The 25,745-nt window shown below is 37.0% G+C and overlaps 1 protein-coding gene across 1 annotated transcript in view; it reads left to right on the forward strand.

Moving 5' to 3' along the window:
• The window catches only part of Arid5b (AT rich interactive domain 5B (MRF1-like)), a 182,275-nt gene that overhangs the window by 27,956 nt on the left and 128,574 nt on the right, over positions 1–25,745 (forward strand). Inside the window, exon 3 of the mRNA XM_013017164.1 lies at positions 4,506–4,731. Within this exon, the coding sequence (XP_012872618.1) occupies positions 4,506–4,731 (226 nt within the window). The remainder of the gene's footprint in view (positions 1–4,505; positions 4,732–25,745) is intronic.

Genomic DNA, 25,745 nt, shown 5'->3' on the forward strand with positions numbered 1-25,745 from the left:
AATATGAGTGGATCTTAAAGGCACTGTGCTAAGTTGAAAGGAGCTGTCCCTAAAGGTTTCCTATGGTTTGTTTCGGCATATGATATTTTTAAGAAAGAGAAAACCATAGCAGGAGTGGATCAGCCATTGTGGGAAGGTGGTGAGGGATGAGAAAATATGATAACTTAGAAATGAATGATAGAAGGGACTTTGGGGGAGTGATAGACTAGTTTGTATCTGATGATCATGGTGATGGTAGTAATATGAATCTAACCTCACATTGAAACTCCTGGAAATGTGCTGGGCCTAGTAGTACATACCTGTAACCCTAGCACAGGAGAGATTAAACCATGAGGATCATGATTTATAGACAGCTTGAACTATATAATGAGATGCTGCTTTGAAAAAAATTATTTCTCTTAAACAATTTATAACACACTTATTTTTTAAAAACTCATACACCAAAATTTTTTATTCTAAGTGAATATTTAAAAAATAAAAAATAGCAAGAAAAGGATATCATTGACATGAAACATAATTCTATAAAAATTAAGTATATTCTTAAAACCAAAAAAAAGATTAATGAAAGTAAAACATGCATTTTGTTTTGTAAATTTTCTTCATAGTCTAACTTCATAAAGAGTTAGAGTCTCACATGTACTTCTGCATTTGCTGTGGTGTAGTATCGCATGTATCAATCTCTGGAAAATCCCACTGTACACTGGCCAGAGAACTGCTGTGACAAACAGCCAATAATGTCTTAGGGTCCCTATGGTCACCACATGGACCCTGGGGACCACCTGAAATTGTCCTGGGAATTTCCCAGGGTTCCTGGACTCTTGCCACTATGAGAACCTCAGATACAAAAACATGACTCCAAATTTTAGTTGTTTTCATAGTAACTTGGCATCCTTGCCCCTTCCCCTGTATCTTCATCCTCTTCCTCAGTGTTTACTTAATGGCTTTGTTCAAAGTGATCTGTTGTAAATGTATTTACAAAGGAAACTTTTTCCCCTGCTACAAACAGAAAACCAGGATTTCTTTCCCACAAATATGTTTACCTATGGCCCAGCGGACGCATGGCTCCCTGACACACTTCGGAAAACACCAGCATCCAAAGTGATGACAGATAGCTAAGTGTTGACAGGTTGAATCACTTCTGTCTACCTCTGAATACTAGGCAGTACTAGATAGGTTTATTATCCTTTATTTTCTTTTGTAGTTCCATAAAAAAAAATTGAAGCACAGAGAGACTCAAGAAGTTGCTCAGTATTATGTGGCAAGAAAATTTAAGGCTGGGATTTAAACAAAACAAAACAGAATAAAAAAAAACTCTGGTACTCCAGGACACAGAATCCAAGATGTCATGCTAGCAGATAGAAGATCCTCATAGAAGTCCTGACATTAAGTGGCAATAAGACCCACCACTGAACTTCACTGGCCCCATCAATAACACAGGGGAGGTGGAATAAATCAGTGTCTATAAATATAAATGTCTGGTTAAGTTTGCAGGGCCAAGGCTGTTCAGGAAAATGTGAACTGAAAATAAGGTAGGAGAGAGTGGTAAGGAGTTCACATATTACCTAAAAAAATTTGCTGCTCAGTTTCAAGTGGTTTTTATTGTTGGTTTTGGTTTTGGTTGTTCCTTCTTTTGACTTACTTTTATTTTGTTTAATAAAAGATTGAAGTCTGGATATTTTGGGGATAAAAATGCCCATTTTTACACTCACAGGGGTAGACTACACCCATGTGCTCTCTGGTTTGTGCTTTTTCTCTGACTTACAGGATTCATGGTTAACTAGGCAGCTCCTGTGCTGAGGTAGAAACAAAATCCAAATTGCAGAAATAGTTTCCAGCCTGGTGAAAGAATAAAGATTTAGTGTCTTAACACAGCCTACATAAATATTGATTAAAAAGCTGGGCTAATTGAAAAATCAAGGTACATTAATAGAGTAACAAAGTGTTATTTCTTTGGGCTCCTTTTGTGTTGTATTAGAGTGAATCAGCAATATTTATCCAGTACTAATTCTCAGTTTGCAGAGAGCTAATGTAATCATGAGATGAGCTTATTGAAATTCTTTTCTTAGACATAGAGAAGAGAGACTTGCCCAAGATTGGTACATATTAGGAATTTTAGTCAGCACTTGCCTAGAATAGTAAGAACATGTGATTTATGCCATTGTGTGTACAAAATAATGTTTCCTGAGACATTTTCTGTGTGTGTGTGTGTGTGTGTGTGTGTGTGTGTGTGTTGGCTATTTTCTTTAAGGGGTTTAGTTTGTTGTTTTCCCTCTTCTGCTTATCAGATTTCCTTTTAAATCCTGGCATCTGACAATGTTGCAGGGCCAGTTTCTCTCTGAATCCACAGCAAAATGCGCTGGTGGTTTCACAATTAATCCAAACTTGGGCTTTTGGTTAACATGTTTATGTGAATTCCTGCCTTTGTGCATGCATACCTCTGTGTGTGTGTGTGTGTGTGTGTGTGGTGAGGGGGGGAAGTGAGAGAGAGAAAGAGAGAAGTCTGGATGCTATCTATAGACTAAATCTTGAAAGATGAGCTTATTCATCAATGACATCATAAGGATTGTATTTTCTCTTGGTTAATAAACTATTTGTTTGGCGGGTGTTGAAAGCCAGCCAGAGCTAGTCATGCTATTTCTTGGAAAAGATCTGAAGCAACTGGTAGTTGAAATGATAATCATTTGATCATAGAGCTATTTGAAAATAACACTCATCTCCAAACTTGTCTATTCTAGGAAACCTTATTTGGTCAAAATGTTGCCAAATTCCATCTTCACTAATTTTCAGGCTGGTTTCTTATGCTACTTAATTACTTTCCAGTACATCCTAAACTTTATTTTTGATCTGCCCTGTGCAGAAGCTGTTACCATGTACTTTGAAACAATATCCAGCCCGAATTTTTATTCTCACATTTAATAATCACCATGGAATAGCTACCCAATGCATGACAACTCCAGACCTTTTATTCCGAGGAGATGGCGTGGTGAATCTGGGTGAAGTCATCTGTTGAAATAGTACTTTGTAATATGCCCCATTGTTTATAAAGTATTGAAATTTTTTCTGAGTAAAGGATAGAAACACAGTTTCCACTTTGTCTCCCTTTTACTGGAAATTCATATTTGATCACAATAAAGGAAAGCATTTTATTACCAAAGCTTTACTTTTCATTTTTGATTGTTATTTATTACTTTACTTCTGCCTAAGGAATTTTTTTTCTCAGAAGCACTTGGAACTAGATGAAAACTGAAATTTTAGATCCTACTTTTTAAAACATTAAAAAAAATACAAAATCCAGGGCTTCTGATTGCATGAGGATGATTTTAATAAACTCTTTTTTTGTTTATAGTAGTGGGTGGAGGATTGCCTGAGTGGGGTGTGTAGGTGGAGGAAGGAGGAAAGAATCATGTTTAACAGCAAAATTAGCCCAAATCAGTTGTGAATGCCTTTTGTTTAATAGCTTAGAGACATTTTCCTGTTGTTGTTTTGTCAAAAAAATTGAAGATTTTGTAAATTTAGGGGTTTTCACAGCTAAGCTTTCTACAGAAATGTGAAGTAAAAGAAATGAAAGAAATCAGTTCAAGTTAAAATGTCAAATGCTTCAAATAATTTAACTTAAAGCTCAGAGAGATGAGCTTCCTAAGTGTTTCCCAAAGAATCTATGAATACAAGCCCTCGCTTTGTTCCATGTATGGCTATCTAGTAAATATCTTGTTGGCTTCATTCTGAGGCAGGAAAGTTGGTTGCTTCCTGGAAGTCATTAGAGATGCTTAAAATTCAGATTTATGATCCATAGGAGAAATTTAAGTTTTTCTTAGATTCAAAGACTTTCTCCTCAGTCACCCTCTCAACCCTTTACCCCATATGTATTAAGAGAGAGAAAAAAATTCAGCTCATTTCTCAACTTACAAAGTTTTGGAGAAACATGAGAATGTGTAAGTTTCTTTCAGTGGGAAACACATAACATTTATGAAGTATTTCTTTTGGGATTACATCACAGTTTTATTTAATTTTTAGGACAAAAGTTAAATTCAATATTTGTGTATAAGCCAAGGGAAAATGTACCATAAACATAGGAATTTTAGGGGTGAGTCAGAGTTCCAAGAATCCTAGATTTACTTAGACCATTTATATGGAGACAGGCTAACCATTAGTCATCTAGCCTTACTTTTTACATTTGCAATTAATTGCACCTTAAAATTAGCTTTCACCCAAATGGTTGGCTAGGCAGAATGAGCTTTGTAACTAGCAGTCAAAATGGCTGTTGGAATTACTGCTCTATTTTTGGATACTTTCTAACTGTATAACAAATATGTCCTATAAATTATCCTTTAAATAACTCACAGTGAAGTGCAGTGAGTTGCTAGCAATTTTCTGATACTCAAAGCCACATGCTGTCTGTTTGCCTAACATGAAACCACTCACTTGGCTTTCCAGGTGGGCTTTGCTAGGAATGCCATTTACCTCCAAGCCCTAAATCATGTTTTTGTTCATCCCATATCTTGTAGGATGAAGTCATTGCTGTTTCCGAAAAGGTGATTGTGAAGCTTGAAGACCTTGTCAAGTGGGTACATTCTGATTTTTCCAAGTGGAGATGTGGCCTCCGTGCTGGGCCAGTAAAAGCTGAGGCTTTGGGGAAAAATGGACAGAAGGAAGCTCTGCTGAAGTACAGACAGTCAACTCTCAACAGCGGACTCAACTTCAAAGATGTGCTCAAGGAAAAGGCTGACCTTGGTAAATATGATTTATGCTTTGAAATCTAATTGGGTGGGCTCAGGGAATAACTACCCATTTTCTTTAGCTGCAGGTTTTTAGGGAAACCCTGACATTCATATGAAAATTTCATAAGAACTTAAAAGACATATATTATTCATATCTACTATGTTATAATATGAATTGTATGTTATATTAATTTGTATTTTACTATATTATTATATAATATAGAATTATTCATAAAAGTATTATACATGTATATATGATATCCTTTTTTTTTTCTTTTGGTGCTGGTACTGGGGCTTGAACTCAGACCCTGGGCACTGTCTCGTAGCTTTTGCCACTGAAGGCTGGAATGCTGTTACTTGAGGTGCATCTCCATTTTTGGCTATTTGCTGGTTAATTGAGCATAGAATTTCAAAGACTTTCCTACCCAGGTTAGCTTTAAACCTCAATGCTCAGCTCTCAGCCTCCTGAGTAGCTAGGATTACAGGTACGAGTCATCAACACCCAGCGTCTCTATATAATTTCTTCTCCCTCAAAGAATATGATTGGTGCTATGCCTGGTAGAGGTTGGAATGGATGTTACAGGGATGGATTACAGGGTCTTCTATGTATAGTTTTGGGGTGGGTAATAAAACACATGGCCTTACATAATTTCCAGTGTGCTAGCAAGATATGAGGAGACATGATTTAATTAATTGAATTAATGAAGAGTTCAGTATTTTTAAATAAGTGCTTCACATTTTACACTGAGTAGAAAGAAAAGTTAGGAAAAAGCTGAGTTTCTTCAGGTGAAGGAAGAGAACTAGCTCAAAGCCAGGAAACTGCTGGTTGGCAACTTATGTCAGATTTCCTTAAGCTTTTAAGCATTCCATGATCACTATCAACTGCGTATTTTTTTCTTTCCTTCCATACACTCTTAAGTTTAAAGAACTTGAGGTTTTGGACTCATTCATTCATGGCTTTGGAGTAGTTTGGTTAGTGTGTGAAAACTAACTCTGACACTTAGCTGTATAATCTTCCTGACTCAGTTTCACCTTATGAAAAATAGGATTAATATTTGCTGAAAGATCTTAAAGGCCTAACTCAGTGAAGACAGGCCCGAGAGTTTCCAAAAGTAATTCTTTTGCTTTAACACTTTTTCCTCCACTGATTTTTACCCCCTCCTAGTCTTGCTTTTTTGTTTTTGGGTCCTGTGGCTTTCCCTGACTGGCTCTTTTCACATAGCTCAAAACTGAAGTTGTTGACCTGGAACTTAGAGGAGTTACTTCCTCTTTAGGTAAAGAGGAACTTCACTTTTAACATATTAAGACATCTTTTTTATTCTAGCACAGTGCTGATTTTCATAGCCTTATTTTATGTCTTAGTGTGACAACTTCCTGTTTTTTTTAAAAAAAATAAAACTAGAACTTGACAATTACAAGAAACCTAGACAATTTATTTTAATTGGCATAGAGACTGAATAACACCAGGAACTGACTGTGTCTTTCATGTGATTCTGGTTTGTGATGAGTTATGCTGTGTTTGGGGACTCATATTAATGTTTTCTTGCAGTTAAACAGTCAACAGTTTCCTGGCATCTTTTGGTAGATGCCTGACAGTAATATTTTGGACACATTAGCCTGATTGTCATGTACACAATTAAAGAAAATTATTAAACTAGTGGCTTTCCTTTTAAAGCCAGAAAATTTGTTAATAGGCTTCTTAGATATTCTGTTTCACAGACAGATTTTGTGAACACACAATGGCTACTTTTTATGATGTGTGAAAAAAGTGGGAATAACATATGGGTAGTGTTGCGTTTCTGACTTCTGATCTCAGTTATATCACCATCGTCTTATGTCTGTCTTAACATGAAACTCTTCCTTTGTTTGATTTTTTTGAGTTATAGAATATACTGTTACTAGTTAAAAAAAAATAAACAGGAAACCCACAGGGGACAAAAGGATGTGTAGATGGTTAAGCTTCATGTCACACATGTAAACAAGAGTATTTATAGCAGGGTTGTTTTGTATTTAAACGGATAACTAATCAATGAGCACAGAAAGAAACCCAATTTCTTAATTCCTTCTGAGTTTGATCTTGGATTTAAAGACTATTTGATCTTGGATTTAAAAAAATGTCTATAATCTACCTCTTTTTAAAAAAATTGATTTCAGAAGAAATAGGTTTAGAGTGAGTAATCAAATAATTGATAGGTGGCTTGGCAAATCTACATAAGTCCCTTCTAAATCTAGTGGCACTTTCGATTTCCTAGGGGAATTTACAAAACAATACTGATTGCCCAGTCCAGTTTACCCAGATTCTTATCAGACTGACTGAGGGTAGGCCAAAGAGTGTTTACTAATAAATGTCTTCCTGAATGATTCAGATTATTATTCTTAGTAGTAATTTTTATTTTATTTTATTTTTTTGATGGAGAGCTTTCAGGTCTCATTTAGGTGACTTCTTTACCATTAGTGCTAAGGAAAGGATGACTACAGAAGTCCTGAATCCTAGGCTCTCCAGGACAAGAAACACCTTGTACCTTTTCTTTTCCTTTTCTTTTAATGTAAAATACCCCTTTAAGGATAGAATTTAGAGCCTTGAAATTCTACTCAGCTGGTATGAACTGTGGGGAATTTGAGACAAATAGCTTTTGTAATTGGAATGCACACTGTGTTGTAATAATGTGGAAAGAGAAACAAAAACTTTCCTTAATGTAATGAGTTTCCATTATCTGCCTGATCTAAGCTTTGCAAGTTGCCTTTGTCAGGATTTCTACTGGGCAGACAGGGAGTTTCTTTTGCAGTGTACAATCCTGTCCCAGCAACTTTTTCTTCAGGGTCTTCCTTTCTCTGTGTGGAACATCATCATTTTTGTTGTCTGTACTTTTTTTTCTATCCAATGTTTTTCTTTTCTTATCTCTTTCCCTTGGCCACACTGAAACCACCTCCAATACCACATTGTTAATGGAAGTTCACACACTTATTAGGTTTATCCTTCTCTAGATCCCTTCCAACTCCTCATTGTTTTTTTCCCCAAATAAAGATGAACTGTGATTACCTAAGACCTTCCTCTTCCCCTGCCCCCACCTTGGTTGAAGAGTGGCAAGATCTCACCTTTCTATGGATAAAATAAAACTTCTACATACTATTACTTGTTAACTGAGCCCTTAAAAACACTGTAATAATGAAAGAATTAAGTTGTTTCTTAGAGAAGGAATTTGATAATATAAGAGCTAATTAAAGAATTAAATAATTAAATAAATACCCTTAAATCCCAATTTCTGTCACTTCCTGTCTCTGAATAGTGAAAGAAAAAGAAAGAAAGAGAGAAAGAGAGAGAAAAAGGAAGGAAGGAAGGAAGAAAGGAAGGAAGGATGGAAGGAAGAAAGGAAGGAAGGAAGATCTCACCAATGTGTATCTGCTAATAAATTACTCCACAAAGAGAAACTCTGCCCCAAATGGCAGCGTCCAATAACTACAAACTCAAATCACAACTCTTTCGTTTTTTAAAAAAATTCCCAATCACCCCCTGAAAGAATACTCTGAGTACTATTTGAGGATGTCCTGAAAGATTGTAAATGACTTCTGACTGAAACTATAGACTTGGACAGTGGAAAACTATTAATCTCTTTAAAAGCAAACAACAACAACAACAACAAAAAACCTTGTGAAATGTGATAATATACATGCATTATATTCTCTCTCCTTTATCCTTTTCAAAGAAAGTCTCATATGAACCCAATGCAGATTGTGACTTTTATTGAGTGAGATGTTTTATTTGACTTTTTTATGCTAAAGTTTATTTTTTTAATGAAGAAAAGTAACTATGTTAAAGCAGAAGGGTTAAGGAATGTATTATTCATAAGCATAACGAACACAAGAACCTGTTTTTCCAGAAGAATCGGGTTGATTAAATCATTCACAATGCCAGCCTCTAGTTATTTATTTTTGTCTGTCGAATTACAGTACTTGAAGTGGACCTGATAACCATATTTGGTATGCTGTTGGAGCTAGTCAAATGAAGAATTCTTTCATTTTACAAGATTTTTAGCAACTAATGACTATAAATAATATCAGTTAAACATCTTGAAGTTATGGGTGTGTGTGTTTTTTATTCTTTGGGCAATAGTTTGAAAAAAATCAAATTATTTTATAGAACACTGCTCCTTACAGTGTTTCTTTAAGTGAAGTATGAAAGCTTCAGTGTAAGCTTTATTGGCCTATAAATATGTCATTATAGTTGGACTACATTTATATGTTTTGGATTGTTGTTTAAGCCAAGAAAATATGTCTCTACAGGTTGACTTTTTATTGAAACCCTTTGAGGCATACAACAAAATGTATTTTAGGCCAAGGTTATTAAAACAGCATTTTCATATTTTTGCAGTAGACTTGTTGTCAATTTCTCTGCTACAAACTGTCTGTGGATAGGCAGCTATGAATGGTTTTATCTCCAAGCATGTCTTTAGAAACAGGAATAAGGAAGAGAGGAGACTGAGCTGAAACCAAGAAAAGAGACTAAAAGAGGGTGGAAGGTATGCAGGAATTTAGTAAAAAGAGATTCCCTTCACCCAATTTCTGTTCCTAAATCCCACCAATCAGACAAGGCAACCTCTTCTCTCCCTTCTTCTGCTGGGGCTTGCCTGGGCACTGTGGTGAGGAGACAGCAGGCTGGGCTCCAAAAGCAGTGGATGGGAATATCAGCAGAACCTCCGCTCCTTAGAGGCAATTACTAGAAGTCACGTTAGGCTTAGACTTTCAAGTTCCTTGTGTGTGAAATAGACAGTCATCCAGACCTCGCTTTTACTCCATTGGATTTTTTTCAGAACATCAATGGAAAACAAATGGCCTAATACCTATGGAAACACTTTTGGTTTAGAAATCTAAGGTAGCATTTTTATCATCGTATTATTATAAGGAAAACATTCTATGATAGGGAACTGTGTGATACAATGTTAGCTTGTTCATTTTAAATGTCCCTATTCACATACTCTTAGTGATTATTTAGGTCAGGGTTTGCTCTCAATACTGTCTATTACCTCACTAGAAGACTACTATTAAGGTCTTGTGGTTCTTGTTTATCTTTCTAACAACTTATCTATTATATGCAATTAATAACTGCATTATTTGCATGCTTTCAAGTAATGTGCCTATGTTACATATAATTTGTATAATACACAATTGACATATTTGATTATATATTTTACCTTATGTAACTTTTTTCTGCTTGAAAAAAAATCTGTCAGAATCAGATGGGCCCTGTGTAGCCAGTTGGGTATATAACTTCTCAGGTACTGTTTGTTACAAATAGACTGTAGTCTCTTATTTGGAAAAGTTTGAGGCTTTGCATTTAAAATGATTATTTCAGATCACTTCTGAGTTTGATATATCAAGCAGCTTCTCAGGGAATTACCATGGAAAGGATTCTCATTCTTTGTTGAATAAAATGTGTACGTGTTTTCAACAGTAGCATATTATCATTTTGAGATAATTTATTTAGGATTGAAAGCTAGTTGTTCTTTCCCTCCCTTCCCCTTAAATCCCCTCCCTGTACATAAAAGAATGTTGAGCAAGGGTGTGGTAGTAAATTGCTTGTGATCCAGCACTTGAGAGTCTGAGGCAGGAAGATCCAGAGTTTGAGGCTAACCTGGGATTCATAGTGAGACACTGTTTCAAAAACAAAAACAAAACCCACACTCAAACAGATTGTTTCGAAAAGATTTCTTGTTTGTATTTTGCCTTCAGTTGCTGGGCCAGCTAAGCCATTGTTAAAACACTGAAACTTGAGAAGTTTCTTGGATGATATAATTTTTCCAGTATTCATGATTATTTTGAGAAGTCCCTATAGAACAGTCTCCTTACTAAAACAAATCTAGCGTTTATAATATCATTAAGTTTAAAATAGAAATCAATTACATGTGAGTCTTATCAAAAACTTGTAAAGATACTTTCCAAAAGATTTTCTCACAGGGTCCTCTGGCAATATTTACCCTGATTCTTTAAAGAATCTGAGCATAGCAAAATTAGCATTAGAGAAGCATGCTGTCCAAGTGCCAGCATTGCTATTCGAGAACAATTTAAACCAGCAGCCCAGAGGACCGTTAAGAGAAACAAGTTCATAGAGTTTTCATCCAAGACATCAAAGTTTTAGCATTTTTTTTGGTAGCAGGATAATGAAGAATCTGGGAACTTCTGGGTGCTGATGGTTTTGGTTTTCTTAGCTACTGAAGAGGCTGAGATTTTCGGACTGAGGTATGAAGCCAGCCCAGGCAGACAAATCTTATAGGCTTATTTCCAATGAACTAGCAAAAGGCTGGAAGTGGAAGTATGACTCAAGTGGTAGAGTGTCATTCTTGAATGAAGAAGCCAAACAGAGCTAAGGCCCTGACAGTACTGACATTACACATGTGTACATACACATGCACACATGTGCCTGAGTGTGCACGTGCGCGCACACACACACAGAAAACCTAGAACATAAGCTTTCAACATATAAAGAAAAAATATTTATTTAATGATAAAATGAATAATCTTACCACATTACTTAAAATTGAAGTAAAAATTAAACTCAGGCATCTAATCAAGCACTTAAATATTGTCCTGATAAAATCATTGAACAAATAGTCTGTATCTGGCTTTTCTTCTAGGAAGGAAGTCTGCAAAATCTAACCCTCACTGAACCAGTCAACAGTGGGTCATTGACACCATTTCCCAGATACTTTAGTCATCTATCATCAAGGCTCATTCCAGAATAATGCCCTTCAATTTGAAAGCTCTGTAGACTTGAATATTTCCCAATATTTTCTACAATGATGAATGCTTTTAAGAATTGTAGATTTATTTGCTCTTTTAGTTATTGATAAAAGATGGACAATCAACTAAAGAGAAATTAGTAGAAATTAGAAATGAAAAAGTAGAAAAACAGTAGTAGTAGAACTTTCCATGCTATGTAAGGTATCCAGGTAACCAGTATTCACCTCTAGAATAAATTCATGGACAAAGAAAGAAACCCAGGTAACCAGTATTCACCTCTAGAATAAATTCATGGACAAAGAAAGAAACCCATTTTTTTTTGCAAGCCCTATATAGAGTTTTTAAGCTGGAAGGGATGTCAAGGATTTGGGACCAGTTGATGTCTCCTTCCTGCTTTCCTTGAAACAGTCTTTGGTTCTGTCTTTGTTTGACTAAATGACCCAGTGTTTTCAATTCTTCTCAGGATGTGGTTTTAAAATCCCTCAACCATCCTGATTACTCATCTTAAGATACACTGTGGATGTTTTTACTATACCACTTTACTCATTTATATTATAGGGTCTCTGTTTTCACTAAGAATCCTAGAGCCAATGTAGGAGTGGCCTCAGAAGAAGAGAGGCCATAGTGTATCCATCCATCCATTCATCCATCCATCCATCCATCCATCCATCCATCCATCCATCCATCCATCACACATGGTCAGAATGCTAAGGAGCTGGCTTGGGACATCCTCTAGATGTGATGTGACATGAGCAATATTATTAGATTTGTTTTTAGAGCTGGCCATGGCTTTTCTTTATCTCATGCCAGAAGGAAATGTTACTTTACTATGATATCTCTCTGGAGTTTACTTATCTGGCTTTGTCTGGGTTTCTTTTTCATAGCATTATCAAGTACAAATGATTATCTCATGAACAGAATTGTTAATTAATATGGTAACTACTGTTAATATCAGTGCTGCTGTGCTTTTAAAGCTCTACAGCCCCTGTAATTGTATAAATCAGCATTTAAGAGTTAACTAGTACAAAAATGGGTGTTGGCAGTAATGACCCATGATTGAAGACTAACTTAGGGTCCTACTTGTTTAGCCCACTGGTTTAAGCAAACGAGATGAAAACAGAAATACTCATTACCTTCTCTAATATGCTATTTTAATCCATCTCATCCTTCTGGACTTCATCTATTATTGTGTCTTCCCACCCAAACTTTGTCCTGGATCAGGCACTTTATGGTCTGTGGGAAGACCACAATGGAGATGCCAAATTCTACTTTCTCAGTGAAGTGTGTGCTGGTCCAGAGGCGTAAACTCAGAGCCTACAGGCTGTCCTTGAGCTTTTTTTTCCACAAGGCTAGCACTTTACCCCTTGAGCCCCAGTACTACTTCTGCGCACACACATGCACGCATGAACGTGTGTGTGTGTGTGTGTGTGTGTGTGTGTGTGTGTGTGTGTCTCGCAGACTTTCCTGCCTGGGCTGGCTTTGAACTTCAATCTTTAGATCTCAGCTTCCTGAGTACCTAGGATTATAGATGTAAGTCACCATTGATGAGAAGTGTTAATTTCACAATGAATGGTCTTCCATAATCACCGCCTAAATGGGAAAATAATCAAAGATGAGTGAATGCATTCGCTTGTGGAATTTCCTTGCTACACATGCCTTTGGTCTTATGCTGCATAACTTAGGAGAATGCATTGGCTTCATTCAAGTTCAGAAATTTCCAATATCACAGACAAATCGCCAGACTTAGGGTCAGTGACTCAAACTTGCCTTTGGTGATATGACTAGTTCTACTACTGTAAAGAACAAATTTATTTGGTCCACCATGGTTTGTTAAATTTTATCTCTTGAAAAAAAATGCAAGGTGGCCTGTTCTTCAGATATGCATTTTCAATGAGATTTGATCATCGGGTACCCCTTTTCCACGGGAGTACCTGATGCTTTCCTTATTAGACTCTGCATTATTTTTTGTTTGTTTTCTCAACTCCATCTGAGATGTAATCTGCATGATTACTTAACCTTGGCCATGATTCTAGCTGTGGTCATGATAGTACCACCTTAAAACTCAAACACATATATCCCACAGGTGAACTGATGTAGCTTTTTCAGAGGGTTTTTTCATGAGCAGATTTGATTTGAGCATTTAGTCTTAATCCTCCTCAGTATTAATACCCATTCTCCTAAACAGCCTATTTATCTTAGTTTAAATGTGAGGTTTCATTGTAAAACATTAATTTCCCTACATGTCAAAGATTCACTCCCTTTCTCTCCAATAACATTACGGGTTTAACTCCCTAGTTTATACAGGTCATTGTGGAGGAAAGCTGAGCTTTAGACTTTCAGCCCATTTTAATAAATATATTTATTTAGGACAGGCTAGAATAATAGTGGGTTTTTCAAAGGCTTTGCAAAGTACTTCACGCACAGTAGGGGCTAAGCAAATAGTGCTGCTGATTGGGGTTTTCCTGGTTACCTAGCTCTGTGTGTTTTCCTTTGGTTTGCAGGCCAGGCTTGATAGTATGCTGGCTTCCCCAAGGCTGGGCCTTGCCTAGTACTCTTCCTTTGGACCTCCTCCCTTGCTCTTCAAAACTTTTAATCACTTCTACTATTTTCTACACTTCTGACCCACTTTAAATACTGGCTTCCAGCTTAAAGCAAACCTCCATTTCTTTGATAATTGATAAAAGACAAATGTGGTAAACAAGCACTCAGCCAAACGTTGAGTCAATTCCAGCCTCCATTTCTTTCCTTTTAGATTAAGAATGTTCATTTTTATATTAAGAAATGTCATTTTCTTCTTACAAATATTAGGCTCACTTTGGGAAATGTAGGCAATATAGGGAAACAAAACAAAAAGATATAAGTTGCTTACTTTCCTTCAGCCTACACATAAGGGATATTGGCCTTGATGCATGCACCAGTATATAAATAGGCAGGAATTCATATTCACACACTTCCCCCTCTTCTCCCATAAAAGTAAAATTTTCTGTTTGGAAACCTACCTCATGCTTAATTTTATATACCTATATTGTGACTCTGCCCTTTATTTTGCAAAAGACTCTTTTCTGGCTGCAGAGTGTTTCACAGTTGAGGTGTTTCATCCTTTAATTATTGTTGGACTTTTCAATCATTTCTGATTTCCACAAAAATCTATGCTTGTAGCTCTGCGCACATCTACCAATATTTCTACAATTGTGGGGACTTGTGGGGGATTGTTAGGTCAAAGAATGTATAGAATTTGAAGACAGCCTATTATTCTCTCTAATCCCTGTTCCTCACGTAGGCTCTCTGTCTTAGCCCAACTAGCTGGTCTGCTTGGTCTTCTCTCTCTCTCTCTCTCTCTCCTCCACAAATTCCTACTCCACTGCTTTCCCAACTCTCCAGCATTGGCTGAGTGGCTCAAACCTTTCCATTCTTGGAATGTTTCTTGCAGGACCCTCACCTGTGGGAATTCTCCCCCTACTTTAAGACTCAATTTAAGTTGCTGAAATCGTGCCTAGCCATGAAGCTCACAGGATTTTTTGGCTTTATTGCGTGTTTATCTTATCACACTTAGTGTTCCTCCTACTTTGTTACTGCTGCTCTACTCTCTAACTACCAGTATTATACAGTATCTTTTTTAAAATTGTGTTGGTCTTATCTTCCCAATAGCAATCTTCGTTCTGTAGTATGGGCTGTCTAACTTCAAAGCTGTCCCTAGTAGGCTAAGTAAACATGTGCTTTTATGATCAGCTTTCTCTGAAATCTTTCAAGTTTTCTGTTCTTAGTCTGAGATAGCCATGTGTCTTTGCAGATTAGTTTGACTTCATTATAGCACTTTATTCTACGTCCCCCCCCCCCGCCCACCTTGAGGATAGGCTGTCTCATTAGTAACTGATGGAAGAGGGAACATACTTGGGGTATTTGGTTGCCAACAAATCTTATCCTAGTTAGTGGTCAAGCATCTGTCATTCACTCTGGAAAACTTTTTCCATACATTTTTTGGGGGGTGGGTCGGTCATAGGGCCTGAACTCTGGGCCTGGGCGCTGTCACTCAGCTCTTCAGCTCAAGGCTAGCACTCTACCACTTGAGCCACAGCACCACTTGCGGCTTTTTCTGCTTATGTGGTGCTGAGGATTGGAACCCAGGGCATCATGCATGCAAGGTAAGCACGCTATCACTGAGCTACCTTCCCAGCCCTCAATATATTTCTTGAAGCTACTTAATACTAGCCTGATAGCCAGAGAGGATTGGTGGTGGTGCTATAGTTGTTATTTTTGTTTTATTTCGTTGTGGTTGTGCATGTGTGTGAACATATTAATCTTGGCACTTGTTAATGGTCTCTCTTTCTCAATGGAATATTTTTTTCATGCTTCAGGATTATAGCTGAGGAAAAAATGTGCAGGCAAATAAATCTAGACTGGACTTGTTCTTCCTTATCTTTTAAAAAAATTATTATCAGTTTGTTTGCAATCTGTCTCTTTGTAGGTGACAGGTTATTAAGGAAATAGTATTAGCTCAACATCTAATGATTCTTTTTTTCTAGGCAGTTGTGCTATTGTAATCCTTTCCTCCCTTAAAATGGTTACTTGCTAATAGTGGGGGAAGGCTCCCTCCACCTTCCCACTACTCCCTTGGTTCACAAAGAAAGGGTTCTGTTAGGCACTGCCAAAACAAAGCTTCATGCCCGGCCTGTTCTCTCAATAAGAAACAAAACATTGTTTTCATAGTAGTGCTGATAATAAGGCAGAGTTCAAAGCATGATGAAACATATACTTTTCCAGAAGAGAAAAACCTATAGTTACCTGGCTAATTATTCATCACATGGTGGCTCTGTGTATAAATACAGGCTTTTCACATGTGCAGCCTCTGTGTGGGTTTCTTCTCATCCTTTTTTTGTAATTTAGAATGTTCATTTAATTCTCATTGTTCCTTATTAGTGTTTTCAATCAAAGTTTTAGGAGACTGAGCAAATGGAAGCAAAGCTTCCATTTCAGTAACTTCTTCTTGACAACTGTCCTAAGCCTTGCTAATCACTTTGTTGTAATAGGACGACTGTGGACTTTAAAATAAGACAGAATTGGATTCAAATCCTTGTACTGTAAACTATGTGATCTTATCATTTTAATTCTGTTCTGGTGGCTTAACTGGAAACAGTATTAACAACATGTGACTCCAAACTGGGAAAGATTTTGTTAGGTCATGTGGAGTGGGCACCCAACACACAGTGGGAGCACTGGGTTAACGACTTGAGTTTGTTTCTTTTTCTTTTTCACTCCAGGCTAGTACCACTTGAGCTACAGCTCCACTTCGGCTTTTTGCTAGATCATTGGAAATAAGTGTTATACAGGCTTTCTTGCTTAGGTTAGCTTCAAACCACGATCTTCAGATCTCAGCCTTCTAGGATTACTGTTGTGAGCCACTGGTGCTGGACATGTTTCCTTGTATCTTTCCTTCAGGAAAGTAAACCTACAATGCTGGTTTACCCCCCTTCCCCAAAATAAAGCTGATAATTATAAATGAAAAGAGTACAAAGAGATAACGCATTTATAAGATTATTTCTTTGTTGCTTTGTATGTCCCTCCCCCACAGTATAACCCCTGCTTTCACTATATTTGATGTCAGTATAACTTGTGGAGGAGATGGGGAAAAACAAGTCCTTTAAGGGTACAGGTGGACCTGTTGCAACAATGAGAAGTACAAGTTGTCATGTCCAAAACGAGCTTTACAACGTCGGTGCGGGACTGGGGTGGGGAGGGGAAATAAAAAAAAAAGAGATAGCTAATCATAGTGTGTGATCTCATTTTATTTAAGTCACACATACTCAAATGATCTATTATAAGGCATTAGGCATTGAAATTGGTTCAAGAGTAACTAAGCTATGGTCTCACTTCTCTCTAAGGCTTTGAGAAAACACACACACACACACACACACACACATTTTTAAAGCATATGGAGGTAAGAATCCTACTTTACCTCCTTTCCGATTCCGCGGCTCCCAAAAGAGCACAGTGCTAACAGTTGGTGCTATTATTCCTCTAGTTGTGGTGTATATGTGTGTATGCATACATATGTGTGTGTGTGTGTGCATGTGGGTGTGTGTGATCTGCTTTCCTAAGAAAGCAAGATCTTACTTTGTGCATAAGTTTGAACTTGCTTTTGCCTGTGTTTATCAGGAGCCCAGCACTTGGCTATGCAGCATGGAAACCACCTGCCTCAAGTATCTGCAGTGCCCTTGAAATGTAGCTATGGTGACGGAGAGTCTGAATTTTAAACTTTATTGAATTCTAATTCATGTCAATGTAAAACTAAACACTGCAGCAGTGTAAAAGTATTTTATCATATATAACTTTATTATTTTTGTATGACTAGATATCACTTTAATTCTCAAATATTTAGTATGCAGTTTGGACATACCAGCAGTATAAAATACACTCTGAATTTTAAAAGTGTAGCATAAAAAGAATATAGATCTAATAATTTTTAGGTTGGTCTTGCATTGAAATAACATCTTTTTTGAATTAAGTATAACATATTATTAAGTATAACATTTTATTTCAACTAATTCAACCTCTTCATTCTGTTTTAATATAACTGAGAAAACATGTGGCTCACTTTGTGTGTATATGTAAATAGCTAGCTAGCTAGCTAGCTATTTAGTTCTCTATCTATCTACATACATTGGATATCACTGATCTGAAGAAATTTGGACAGGTGCTATATTCAACTCAATCTTTTATTTTAAAGTGGTGGCACTACTTTATACAATAGCTGCTAGAACATTGAATTTGGAGTAGAATGAATCCAATTTTTGCCTGGTAGATGCTCATGATGTATAGGTAGACAGATACAACTAGGCTACGAGGTAGAGTTCAGCCAGTATATGGATAAAGGCATAAGCAAAGTGCATGCACATGGATGAAAGTTCTAGAGACCTTGTCATGCCTGTGATCCAACTTCTAACTTGCTTGAAGCCATTTTGGGGCAGAAGTCTCAGGTATGTGACTGTGGCATAAAAGAGGAGATTTCTGTGGACTGTGCTCTTTGTATTCTACTAGAATATTACTAGAATGCCGATATTCTAGTAATATCCTCATCTCAGCTCTCAGTAATATCCTCATAGTCAGCTCTTAGGTATTGCTGAAGGGTTTATTCATCTTGCTAGGAACTTGAACTTAGATCAAACTTGGCTTTTCAAAGAGAAATGCTGTTTCTGATGTCCAATAATAACATTGTCTCATAAATACATGAGGGGTAATCAACACTTCTTTGAATTAGCAGAAGAAATTATATATTATGTATTCTTATTGAAATGATTAGTATTCATGTTCCTGGAGCCAAAGCTGTTCATCTAGAAGGTATTCTGAGATGTCAAAGGTCCATCCTTAAGCATAAGGCTCTTTCTTGATTTATTTGGACTTAATGAGTTTCATTTGGTTCAAAACTCTGAGGAGTCTTCATGCCAACCAGTGTGGGCTCACACAACGAAAGATAATCAGTTGAATTTCAATATAAATCTTTCATCTTTTCCTTATGTGTCAGTGATTCATTGCAGAAATATTTTCATATCATATTCTTAGGGTATAACCTACAAGATAAGAACAAAAAGTTAAAACTTTGAGATCACAAATGATAGAATTGTTGCATGAAAATGTCAACTTTCTGCCTAGCTACATTATCCATAGTTGCAAATGGGGCTAGTTTGGTTAATCAAGTCAATTCATATATAAGCATTTCTCCTGATGGCAACATTAGTGGTAAAGCTTATAAAATTCACCTTGGGCAGAACTTTATGGCTGAATAGGATTTCTGTCATATCTTTATCTTGGCAGTGAAGTTACTAGGAATGGCAGATAGTGGATTCAGGGGTTAGTAAGTAGCATACTGGAAATTGCTATGATTTTTCCTCATGTCCAATAAAAGCCTACTAACTTAGGCCTTAAGTCAAGTGCCTGCAAGTTCCTCTGGGAAATAACCTGAGTCACTGTGGTTCTTAATTCAATTTTCATGGGGATGCCATCTTTTCCTAAACCTACATGTAGAATTTAGTATGGAATGTGTGAATGAATACCCATTTCCTATGTCCTAGCCTTCATCTGATTGTTAGAATGGTCTGTCATGATGCAATGACTCTGAAATACTTATAAATGTCTAAAATAAATTGGTCTTCTCCCTAAAAACCACTCAGGTATTTCAGCTAGTTTATTTTGTTCTATATTTCTAGTTTTTTATGCACACATGATGGTGTGGACAGACAGCTAGGTTCCTCTGTCCTAGTGATATTTTATATTTGAAGAGTGGCATAGATTTCAGAGAGCTAAAGAACCATAGAAAATGTTGATGCTCTGAATCTGAATGGCGCTTGATTTGATTCATGTTTCACCTCCTTGATTAAAGATGGCTGGGTTGACTCCTTTTAAGAGTGCAGCCAGATGCCCAACCACTGTTGAATGGAGGAAGCCAATATGGTATACCATATATATTACACAGTGAAGTATTATTTAGCCATAAAAAAGAATGGATAGGGAAATGGACAGCCTAAATAAACTCTTCCTCCTCTGGTATCTGTCAGGTGTTTTGATCACCAGTATGCAAAAATAACTAATGTACTACCCCTGAGTAAAACTGAGTTCTATAGAAAATTGCCTAGCCAAAAGTGATTTTCTGAGCTTAGTTTATTTGGATTGGATTAGAACCAGTCCTTGTTTAAGTATGGAGCTCTAAGCTAAACGTAAAGAAATAAAGACTGCTTTAAAAAAAGCGTATACTTGGGCTGGGAATGTGGTTTAGTGGTAGAGTGCTTGCCTAGCATGCATGAAGCCCTGGGTTTGATTCCTCAGTACCACATATGCAGAAAAAGCCAGAAGTGGCACTGTGGCTCAAGTGGTAGAGTATTAGTCTTGAGTAAAAAGAAGCTCAGGGACAGTGCTTAGGCCCTGAGTTCAAATCCCAGGACTGGCAAAAAAAAGAGTATACTTTAACAGTATACATTAAACAAAGGTGAAAGCTCATATCTGTGTTGTGCTGAATAATCGATAAAAAACTGAAGCCCTCCACAGAGCCTCATGATCCACACTGTTCTTTATCATCAGACACATACACCTTGCTTTAGGAGACTTGTCCATGACTCCATGGGTATATTAGTAGTCCAAGCATTGCATGGTGGTTTGAGAAATGGGACTGGATGGAATTGCCAGATAATCTGATTCCAACTGTGTTCTGAAGGCTGCCTTCAATTTGACTGTGCTCTGCTCTGTTATACTGTGAAGAAAAAAGATGATTCAGCCAAGCATTCTGCCATGGGCTAGAAACACCACCGTTCTGAATACAAATGTAATAAAGATAAATGAATCATTAAAAGAACAGTAGCATAAAATACCTGACAGCTCCTCGTTTGTACTAGAATACATTTTTCCCATCCATGAGCAATACATTAATCCATTGACTAATAGTATTAATTGTCCATTTAAGTCACTGAAAAACATTTATGATCTTAGAATAAGTGATTGGTAATTATGACTATCAAAGCTATAAATACCTGGAGAGGGGATTTGACGATATCATCATTAAGCACAAGAGATACTTAAGTGGTTTCTTTTTACTTTTTCTTTTTCTTTTTTCTTTCTCTCCCCCCCCCACCTCCAGTCCTGGGGCTTGAACTCAGGACCTGGGCTCTGTCCCTGAGCCCTCTCTGTGCTCAAGGCTAGTACTCTACCACTTGAGCCACAGTGCCACTTCTGGCTTTTTCTGTTTATGTGGTACTGAGGAATCAAACCTAGGGCTTCATGCATGCAAGGCAAGGACCCTAAAGCCACATTCCATCCCTCAAGTAGTTTCTAATGTTAATAGAACTTTGAAAAATATTTAGAACCTTCTTTGTAGCACCACAGTTGGATTGTTTTTTAATTGAAGGGAGTATGGAATTGGCATTTTACAAATGTGTGTGTGTTTGTGTGTATGTGCACAAGTCTTTTTCCATTAAAATCACTGGGAGTATCCTGACTGAGATTAGGCCTTTGATTTACATAATACATAACCTTTTTAGCAAATACAAAATATACTTATGAAAAATTCCCTCCCAGGTCCCTTTTAGTTTAATTTGTAGTTTCTTTCCTTTGAATGAGTTTTTCTGTAAGTGAAAAAATACAACATCAAAGGATTCCAGGCCTCACTCTTCCTTGTCCCTGGATTGACTGGCTTATCTTCTAGTTCATAGTCTAAAAAGTAAAGTATTAAATATTCCAGCTGGCACTTAGTTCCCCTCCCTGTTGCATCCTGGACTGCTTACTGAAAGGGGAACTCACTCACACAGGCCTAGTGGCTAGACTGAGCCACAACCAAGAGCGGCCTGTGAATGAGACAGCAAGATGGTGCCAAAACAGAACCTTGGGACATCACAGTCACATCCTAAATGAAGAGCCAGACTGACCGCTGATCTCCAGACCAACGTCCCTGCCTTGTAGGATCAGCATTATAGAGCATCCTATATTTAAGTAAGGAACAAAATAATTCCTTATAAAGACCATTTAATGCCAGAGTTCGTTCCACAGAAAATAATGCATGTCAAGTGTTGTCAGATATTGAGGACTGTTCTGTCTGTACTCCATTTTCAGGAGATTGGGCTCATCTTTGACCTATGGCAGTTTTTTGAGCACCTTCTTTGTGTTTACTACTACATGGTATTTAATATGTGCAGGTCTCTGGGAAAGAGACACCTTGTGCAGTCAGCACACCTATAAACTTTGTGGCAGTAGAATCAGTTAAAGGAGCTGCCCTTCAAGAACCCTTGTGCCCAGTGCGGAAAAAATGTGGCCAGGATCTGCCCTACAGTAATTTGATTTTTGCACATTTCTATAGCCTTCAAATCCCTTTTAGATTTGCACCTTTCCTGATTTGGTGGTTAAATACAAAGTCCAATTTATGGGATAATCAGATGGGGGTTGGGAGGCTGTGGGATCAGCACATTAACAGCTGGAAATCAGAGGTAGGCACCAGTCAGAAGGAACCCAGATCTCAGGGCTACCTCAGCAAATAGGGATCCCTAGTATGTGCCTGGAATTAACACCTCAGAGCCTGGACAGTGGGGTATCTTCTATTTTTCAAGGAAGAACCCAGGGATAAGAAGAGAGGCAGGGAGCCTGGAGGAAAGAAGGTGGGAACCGTGGCTATTTCCTAACCTGCGTTTTAACCTGATGAGTCCCTAAGTAGTAAGGAACCAATCCCGCTCTGTAGTCCTGGGGTCAGCAACTGAACACGAGTTAATTTTGCCTGGGTTCTGTTCATAGCTTACTGAAATCCACCCTACAATGCTTAACTGAATAGTGCTCTTCAAAATGCACTGACTAAAAATAGTTTCATCTGCAGTGTGAACATAGTTTCATATTTATACTAGCATCTGGCCTAAGGAATTGAATACTCCATTCTTTAAATAGCTTCACTCCAGTTCTGGATTACTCTGAGATGAAAATCTCCCCCAGTCAAACACCTTGTTTACATAGCCATGTTTAAATACAAACAAGCTCCTTTTCTTAAAATGCAGAAGAATATTCATTTGAAAGTTAATGGTGTTTTGGAATCATCTTTTGGGAGAAGGTAGAAGAAGGGGAGTTGAATCGATGATGAAAGATTTCTGAGGCATCTACTGTGTTTGAATTTTTATATTTTCCAAAATTTGATTCACAGACATGGAATTATGTGTGTGAAGATGGAGTACGGTACATAGTATCATATGTGAAGCCAGTTAGAATAAAAAGCTCTTGGGCTGAAAAATTTATGCTGGTGCTAATGCCCAACAATAATAGAAATATAAGCCTAGATATACTTTAACTTTCTCTACCAGAAAATGCTTTGGGGCCGGAAATCATTTCTAGCAGGCAATGAATGTACTTTTGTTAGTCTTAAGGGGGTACTAATGGTTAGTCCCCATGAAGAAAAATGTGAAAATAACACACTAAAAGGTAAACATTACGAATGGATGGCTAATGATTAGCTGTTATAGTCCAAAGGGGCAGGGTTGTTGTTGTTGTGGGTTTTTTTTTTATAGTTTTATGACCCTTGCCCTGCCTTTATTGAAAGAACATGGTATATTCAACCATATATTTCAAAACCTATATGTTCTTTCAACATCCTTCTTTAAAGATAATGGAAAATATTCTCCACATTACATTATGCATAACACACACACACACACACTACAAAGACAAGAGAACAAATGAATATTTTAACTATATACTGGTTTTAATTATATTAAAGAAGAGGAACAGAAAACTGCCTTAAAAAATCCAATTCAAGAGCCTATACAGTAAGATATGACAATACACCTTTAACCTCCAGCCACCTCAGCCATCCTGAAAATTAGCAATTTTTCAGCCCATTTTGATTGTTCTGTCAAGTAGAGGAGTTTGTATTCAGTACCTTACTGCTACAACATAGTTAAGATATGTCTTTCTTCGGAGTGAATGGCTTTTGTGCATTGTAGACTAATTCACATTAAAAATATTTTTTTTTCCTATTGAAAACAAAATTGGCTTTTTGGAATCCCTCGGGGCTCTAGGTTTACAACTTAGATTAACTACTTTAGTAAATAAAGGAATGTCAGTAGATCATTGGCCACTAAAATGTTAACATATGGGTATATATTTGAGGAGTAGAAGCATAAAGGCAATTTTTTAGTCATTGATGTTAAAATTAGATTTTGAGGCCAAAATCTCAAAGAGGTAGGCCATGGGTTATTTTTCACGGTCCACAGAAGTAGCGCTTTGGCTGAACTAAAATTATGTATATTCTCTTGGCAACACTGAAAGTCTTAATTTAAACATTACTTTCATTTTTCACCAGTGGGACTTTTTTAGATAAAAATCTAATCTCATTCTAAATCATCCTTTCAAAATGTTTTTCCCCATTACAAATGTAACGTGTTTTTATTGCAGAAAATAGAGATATGCATAAAGAAGAAATAAAAATCATTCAGAGTCCCACTACCCAGAAGCTACCAGTGTTATTTTTTTCGAGACTGGAAGGCCCCTGGTTATACGGATGCATCATTATGTTTCACAACAGCTTTTGGGAAAGAGGCAATAATTTTATTCCAAGGACATAGAGAGTTTCATACCGATTTCAGAAAATTAAAAAGTAGCAAAGAGAAGCCTGGGAATTTTATTTTCAAAGGCCAGTCCCGATCTTCCTTCCTCATAAGCCATAGTTTTTCCTAAGTTCTCAGTTTGCCTAGCAGAATTATAAAGAACAATTCACTCTAATCCCATTGTACATCCACTCCAGCAATCCTATCCTTGTTCCCCACAGTGATATGGAGCTTCCTTACCTTCTGCAACTATAGATTTTTCTTTCATGCTCTGAATCTTAGAATATTGTTGCTTTATGCTAGACTAAATACTTCGGCCCACTGGGACCAGTTCCTTTAAGGTACCTTACAAGTAAAAGATGTAAACTCCTTCTACACAAAAATCTTCCTGTTACCTGAAGGGAAGTCTCTCTTGCTGACATCTCTGTTTCTAACATTTTCCTGGTTCTTCTGAATTCTTTAGATTACTTGATTACTATCACTTCCTCTCAAGTCTTCCTTATCTCCCTTTCTGTCTGAGTGTTTCAGTTGACCAATACCCATTAAACAGTTTTTGTCTTTAGACCATATGTGTGATCTAACCAATGTGGAATATAAGGTTATTATATTCTTTATGGAATATGTTATATATTATATGGAATATATATTCTTTATGGGCCTGTATTTCTATGAATTCTGACCAGATTTTATAATTTGTTACTTACTAGCAATACTCTCAAACAGAAATTATAGCTAGGCCTTTTTTGTTTGTTTCAAACAAACAAAGTGTAAGACTAAGTAGAAGACTATATTTTCTCTTATTAGATTTAGTATTATTAATTTCAGGTAATTTTTCAGCCTTCTAAGAGCTTTTTGCCCTCAACTGACAAACATTTGGATCATATCTATTAACTGTGCTATTTGCATGTTTGAGAAGTTCTATATCTTTTTTTTGTTGTTGTTAGGGTCTGGGCACTGTTCCTGAGCTTCTTTTGTTCAAGCCTAGCACTCTACCACTTGAGCCACACCACCACTTCTGGCTTTTACTCAGTACTTTATTGGAGATAAAGTATCACAGACTTTCTTACCCAGGCTGGCTTCTAACTGTGATCCTCTGATTTCAGCCTTCTGAACAGCTAGGATTACAGGCATGAGCCACCAGCACCCAGCTCAAGTTTTATACCTTTATTCAAATAAAGCAGATTAAAATAAGCAACCACCAAACAAACACTGACCACTCCTATCCATGTGACTG

This window comes from Dipodomys ordii, unplaced genomic scaffold (genome assembly GCF_000151885.1).
Source record: "Dipodomys ordii isolate 6190 unplaced genomic scaffold, Dord_2.0 Scaffold34, whole genome shotgun sequence".
NCBI classification, from domain to species: Eukaryota; Metazoa; Chordata; class Mammalia; order Rodentia; family Heteromyidae; genus Dipodomys; species Dipodomys ordii.